The sequence below is a fragment of the Convolutriloba macropyga genome, chromosome 1 (assembly GCF_964194025.1).
Source record: "Convolutriloba macropyga chromosome 1, txConMacr16.3, whole genome shotgun sequence".
In the NCBI taxonomy this organism is placed as follows: domain Eukaryota; kingdom Metazoa; phylum Xenacoelomorpha; order Acoela; family Convolutidae; genus Convolutriloba; species Convolutriloba macropyga.
Window position 1 is genome coordinate 66,050,956 of NC_134468.1, and position 6,139 is coordinate 66,057,094.

The 6,139-nt window shown below is 34.9% G+C and overlaps 1 protein-coding gene across 1 annotated transcript; it reads left to right on the forward strand.

The window, feature by feature from the left end:
• The first annotated feature begins 1,400 nt into the window (after positions 1-1,400).
• Positions 1,401-5,764, forward strand: LOC142350758 (apolipoprotein D-like). The gene is made up of 3 exons (XM_075402715.1): positions 1,401-1,765; positions 4,646-4,776; positions 5,421-5,764. The coding sequence occupies exons 1-3, from the start codon at positions 1,513-1,515 to the stop codon at positions 5,673-5,675; spliced, it is 639 nt and encodes a 212-aa protein (XP_075258830.1). The 5' UTR covers positions 1,401-1,512; the 3' UTR covers positions 5,676-5,764.
• Positions 5,765-6,139: the final 375 nt, after the last annotated feature.

A 6,139-nucleotide genomic window follows, 5' to 3' on the forward strand; every position in this document is an offset into this window, starting at 1 on the left:
AAGCATTACACTCACTTGTACTATGAGCACATATGGGATGTGTTGTTTCCTTTTCTTGTGACAAAATGAATTGTACAGCAATTGAAAATGACAAATAGGGTTATCAAGATTTGTGCGGATATTGCAGAGAGCTGTCAAAGAAGCTCTTTGGTGTACCTTGATAGACTCTTTTCAATATTTGATCAAGATTTACCACCAAATATTGGTAATTTAAAATCTTGGCGAGATTTTTCATGTTTTATAAGAGATGTCAAGATAATGCACATCTGTTGAAGGTATATGATTCTTTTTTTTTGCAACAAGCAAATTAAAATTATAACCAAGCGGTTGAACATTCTTGAAATATACAATACTTCAAATCATTCAAGCACAAATTTGTAAACGTCAATCAATTTTCTTAAAGAATCACATTATATAATTTTCTTCTGGTTACTTTCTTTCTAAAAATTTAAATAACTTTTAAAAGCTCCTACGTAATTATTCAAAGGAATTTTTCATGCAGTGCGAGCGAGAAATCATTCTAAGTTTTCTTATAGTTTTTTTCTTTTTTGCCAACCAAAGCCATTGTGGTAACTTATTCCTTTTTTAAACGCATATTGTACGCATTTGATGCACCTGTATAATATTTGCCAATAACTTGAAATACTAACCATCTACTTCAATGGGTTATCAGTAAAACGAAAAAAAGTGTTAAATTGCATCTTTTTGAGGATAAAGTTTTCTCACTGATGGTTCGTTGAGATAACAACAGTTATAGAAATTTAAATCAAATTATTCTTATGATAAACATCTATCTCGATCTACTCGGTAATTGACAATTTCCTTGGTCCGCAATTGAAATGCTTAGTGTCAGGTTAACAAATGATTCGCTTCTGATTTGGATCCGATTCTCAAAAGCACTCAACGAATCAAAATGAAAACCCTAGATGTATTAAGTCACTAATAAAATAAAAGAGCCGTTTAATTTGTGGTTTAATTTGAGATCAAATCACTACAGTTATAGAAAACAAACTGTGCTCTTGTTCTTTCGTTGTTTAGAGTGCGTTTGCAATGCTTAAATGAATACAATAGAAATTTGATATCAAAAAATAGGTAACAGGCCCACTTTTAGTGAATTATCACGGTGGCGGCATATCCAGCTCTTGGACTTTAAATGGACTTCAGAAACATAATCAAACTTTCAGGCATAGCATTTAGAGAAACAATCGTGGCCGCTTTGCTTTTGAAACACAATCAATACAAAACAACGTCCGGTCAATTGCTTTTCTTCATTGAGTAAATTGCATGTCAAATGTGTTAAAACCATCAAAATGCTTTAAATTCTTGAATTATGTGCTGCTTATATTTTTGGTGATTAAAGTACAAAGATGTTAATAAATTTCAACTATAGTTTGTTAATTCAAACTATCAGGAAGTGGAATCAAAGTTCAAAAGTTTTGAACTGAATTTCGGTTGGCAAATCAAATAAAGAACAGTTCTGTCAAAACGAAAATATTTAGAGTAGCTTCAATCATGTCGTTGCTTCTCAAACTCTTCTTTGCTTCTCATGCATTGCTATCAACAGCCATTGCAATTGGACGCGAAGGTATTAGAGGAGAGGGGGCAATCCACGTGGGACCGTGTCCAGATATCAGTGACAAGATAGTGTCTCTGCCCAACTTGGCAGACTACATGGGAAAATGGTACGAGATAGAAAGACTTGAGAACTTTGAAGCAGGCCAGGAGTGCGTGTTTGCTGAGTATACGCTGGAAAACGGGCCTCAAGGTTTGTTCTACTACAAGTAGTGAGTAGCCGGTATCTTATGATGCTTAAAGGGTAGTTTTTGAGGCTTCGCGCAGAGATGCAACCTGATCGCCAAAAAAACTAAAATTTATTTTTTAAAATTTTAAGATGATATATTGAAGTCTGAGATTGTGATAGAACACTGAGAATAAAGATGAGCGAAAACCGTTGTTGACGAAAATCTATTGCGCAAAGTAAACTTTATCGAATTTGTACATGTCTAGTACTGAATCATACTTGGAGTTCGCTACGGGGTCCAATAAGAGTCTCAATGATAATTTTCATTAATAAATAGTTTATCCTCTTTTCAGTCTCCTCTAAATAGCTTTACAATGCGTACTATAATGACTTCGGCATTATATTATAGTGAGGTTATTTTCATCGTTTTTATTATAAGGATGAGTTGGTTAGTGATAGCAACACAGAGCTAGGAAAATCTACTTTGTGTGCATAACTGATAATATACTTTAATTTATAAACACTTAACCCTATATCATTTACCCTTAATGCTGAAAATTAGCCCTCCTTGGGTCTACCTGAATTCCGTTGTTCCTTCAACGGACCATTGATCTTCTTTGATTGCGACCGAGTGGACAAATGAAGACGGCCTACATTAATAGCAAAAAACAAGAGGAGAATAATTTCTGTTTTCGTCCGGCGCATTGATTCACTTCTTCATTTTTTTTTCTGTTAATAATAGAGGAGAAATCAGAAATAAAAAAAGCGTGAAGAAACATTACGCCGCAGAGGTGTACACAAATTGTCACGGGCAAACTTTCCTAATCTGCGTATCTCTTGTTCGTTTCTCCTATGTTAATACATTGAAAATTTAACAAAATTGCGAAAAACAGATACTTTAACAAAAACAGGCGAAGTTGAAGGGAATTGCGCAACCCGTGTTCACAAAAGTGTCAAAATTTTAATCGCGAATTTGAGATACAATTAGTGTATCCTATTTTCCGCGAGCTACGTTTTAAGAAATTGGTTGATTTATGTATCTCTTTTTGCACTCAAGGTAATTCACACTGAACATATCTAATATTCGCACTGAATGTATCTAATATTCGCACTGAATGTATCTATAACTCGCAATTAAGCCTAATTTAATGCCCGTTTATGAATTGATAGAAAATAAGTGTTTATAAGTGGTTCACAGGTTTATAATAAACCATATAGGATTTAAATTTTTCACAATATTTTCATTTGATGTGAGTGGTAGGTCGGGAAAGGGAATTAGCCACACTCAAAGCCTTTCTTAAGAATTTTTTAAATAAAATTCCACAAATAAAATAACTTCTGATAAATATCAATTTTTTTACAGGTTAGCTGGTATTCTTGATTGTTGCCTGCTTATGTCTTCAGGGTTTATAAGGCCTTTATTTGTTTTCAACCATCATTGCTTGGAGATAATTTTATTGAATTTTGACAAATAATTTAATTTCTGAAGGAAGCCTCAGTGTGAAAATTTTCTGTTTTAGGCTCCATGGTTGAATTGGCAAATTCAGATAAAAACCTAGTATTTCCTATTTATGAAACGAACGTTTTTCTTGTTCCAACTTCTCTCATTTGTTCATAACAAGCTAAGATTGGAAAGATGGAAATTTCGGTAAAAAAAATACTTGTGAATTGTTTGCTGTTTTTTCTTCGCTAAATTTGTTTACACGAGTGATTTACATTTGAATTCAAGAAAGGAATCGTTAAATTGAGTTTGTTAAAGTTTTTGCGTCTATTAACAGTTTTACAGGTGTCCAGCTCTTTTTTCGCTGAAAAATCCGCCAATTTTGCGTCTGTTTTGGTTGTCCAATTTTTCGGAAAAATCCCAACATTGCTCGGCTGCTTTTTGCGTCTTTTTACAGGTATACAGGGGTCCATTCTTTCTGAGTTAACATTTTTTGCGACTATTTACAGATTTACAGGTGTATATTATTTTTTTGCGTCTATTTACTGGTTTACAGGTGTCAAATAATTTTAAAGATTCCGTCTTGGTGGTGTATCTGCTGCCATGGTACTGGAAAAGAAAAGCGTATGTCAAATATGAAACGAATTCAATAAAAAAAACAACAAAAACCAACGTTCTCAACAAATATTCTGTCGCGTCATTAATTCTTTCTTTTAATCATTATAAAAACTTCAAATCACTTTTGCATGCACAATTATAAAAGCTTTAATTTTTTTTGCTTGATGAAACGCTCGCTTTTAGTTAGGCTCAATTGCGAATCAGAGACTAAATCATTGCGAAAAATAGATACCTAAAATTGGCGGAGACGTGCTTGCTACAAGACTTGTCACATATTTTACAAATTTAAAGTATTTCAATTTTGCAAAAATGGCGTAGCCCTTTTTGCAAAAAAATGATACAAGGCTTTTCTCCTATATTCGTTCATTTGATGCATCGTTTTTCGCGCAATTTTTACTAAGGCAGAAATTTTCGGGTAAACCTCTGCGTCGTAATGAAAAAGAATAGCGTTTAAAAATCACTTTTTGAGAACTATTTAAGATCAGCTCCAAGATTATCCAAGATAAAGTTTTTGTCACTTTTTAATTGAATAAAATGCTCCAAATGTTTAAACAGTAAAAGACGTTAACCTTGGAATATTCTAATGCGAATCAGGCACCCAATTCAGTCATCAAACAATAAGCCTTCAAAAAGTTGTGCACTACTCCAGTAATTAGCCTAAGGTTCTCAAATTTCTATAATAATTGCTTAAAACCGAAATTTTTTCTTCAAGAGATTTTGGTCTTTTAATGCAGTTAGGTACCAATAAGGCTTTTTTTATTTCATGACTAACGCGTTCATAATTGCTATTGTGAAAACATAGACAAATTCGATCAAATTGATCAAATGGTGTGCCGTGTTTTTAGGACAGTACGTGCAGGTGAACAACACAGGGTACGAAAATGGACACTATTCGGGTGGTATCGGAATGGCCATACAGCCATACCCTCCTCTGGCAGCTCTCCTGGTCTCCTTCACTGGATACCCCTCTGCCAAGGTACAGAATTAGTCACACTTCATTTCTAATCGCTCTCAGTCTGAGTTTCGCGTTCCTAAGACTGCTCAATTTATACACTCGTGGGTCTCTTTTTCTGAGTCCCGGACTATTTGGGACGCGAGGTTCACATCTGTTGCAAGTAGGAATCCAGAAGTGTCAGTCTTACTTTGGTCTCGATCTCAGGGATTGTCACACTTACCTGAACCCCACTCGCTGCAGTCATGGGTCGAGGATAGGTTTCAGGAATATCCTTTTCATATCCTTTTTTCATTGACTCTGATAGCAATTTACATTGTTTTCACACGAATTTGCTGAAGTTTTCCAGTTTATGTTTTGAAGATGATAATGGCATCTAGTAGGGTACGAAATGGAGTTATAATCTTTAAACTTTGCAGATACTGAGCTAAAAAGCGCAGACGCCTTGAATTTTTAGCTCAACAATTGTAGCAGAAAAGATTTTGCATTTTTTTTCAAAAGTTATTGCATACATCCTCTTCCTATGAAATTGAAAATTGATGGTTTAAATGCCGCGATGTCTCTCGATCAGGGCCTTTTAGCTCCGTTTTCCAACTTCAAATGTTGCTCTTTTTCCAGCATTTGTTAATTCGACTGTCTCGGTTGAATTAATTTTTCTACGGTTTTAGGAGAAAAAACCCAATTACAACTTGATCTCCCTTGACACTTCATCTTACGCTCTGATCTACGACTGTGTCGACGTACTCGGGGTGGGGTATGAGTACGCCTGGATTCTAGCCAGGGAGAAAAGCCTCCCAACGGAAATCGAATCCTCCCTCAGGGCCAACTTGACTGCTATTGGAGTGGATCTTAGCAAAATGCACATTACTAATCAATCACCCGATTATTGCCCACAAGTCGAAAAAGAAATGGTCGTCTTTTGATGGCGTTGACATGTAAAGACATTAAATATGAAAACAGAAGTATAGATGAAACGTATAAATTGTTCAATAAAAATATATATTCTTGCTAACGCACATCTAATATGTCTCATTGTAAAGCGAACTTCTCTGTGAAGTCTCACCGCCTTACCCCCAATGTTCCACAACAGAATCAATCCCTAATCTATTGCGCTATAATCTGGTCATCAACTTACATGCAAGCCATTTAAAACAATTCTCCAGCAAATTTTCTGGTGGGAATAACAGCAAAAATATCGTGTATTACCGCACGATCTTCTGGGGTAAACTGTCGCACAAGAAAATGCTCAATTAGATAAATCGCAACTTTTTTTCTCTCGAAATTGCGCAAAATTTTCATTTAAAAACACACCAACCATGACGTAACATCCAAATGAATTTTTCTCTTTTTCGACGTTATTTTTCTGGTGTTATTACATGAGAATTTG

Bases quoted from the DNA above. Each gene is read 5' to 3' on its own strand.
- LOC142350758 (XM_075402715.1), top strand. From the start codon at position 1,513: ATGTCGTTGCTTCTCAAACTCTTCTTTGCTTCTCATGCATTGCTATCA. The intron at 1,766-4,645 runs GTTTGTTCTACT...CCGTGTTTTTAG, and splicing joins GCTGGAAAACGGGCCTCAAG to GACAGTACGTGCAGGTGAAC. The intron at 4,777-5,420 runs GTACAGAATTAG...CTACGGTTTTAG, and splicing joins CTGGATACCCCTCTGCCAAG to GAGAAAAAACCCAATTACAA.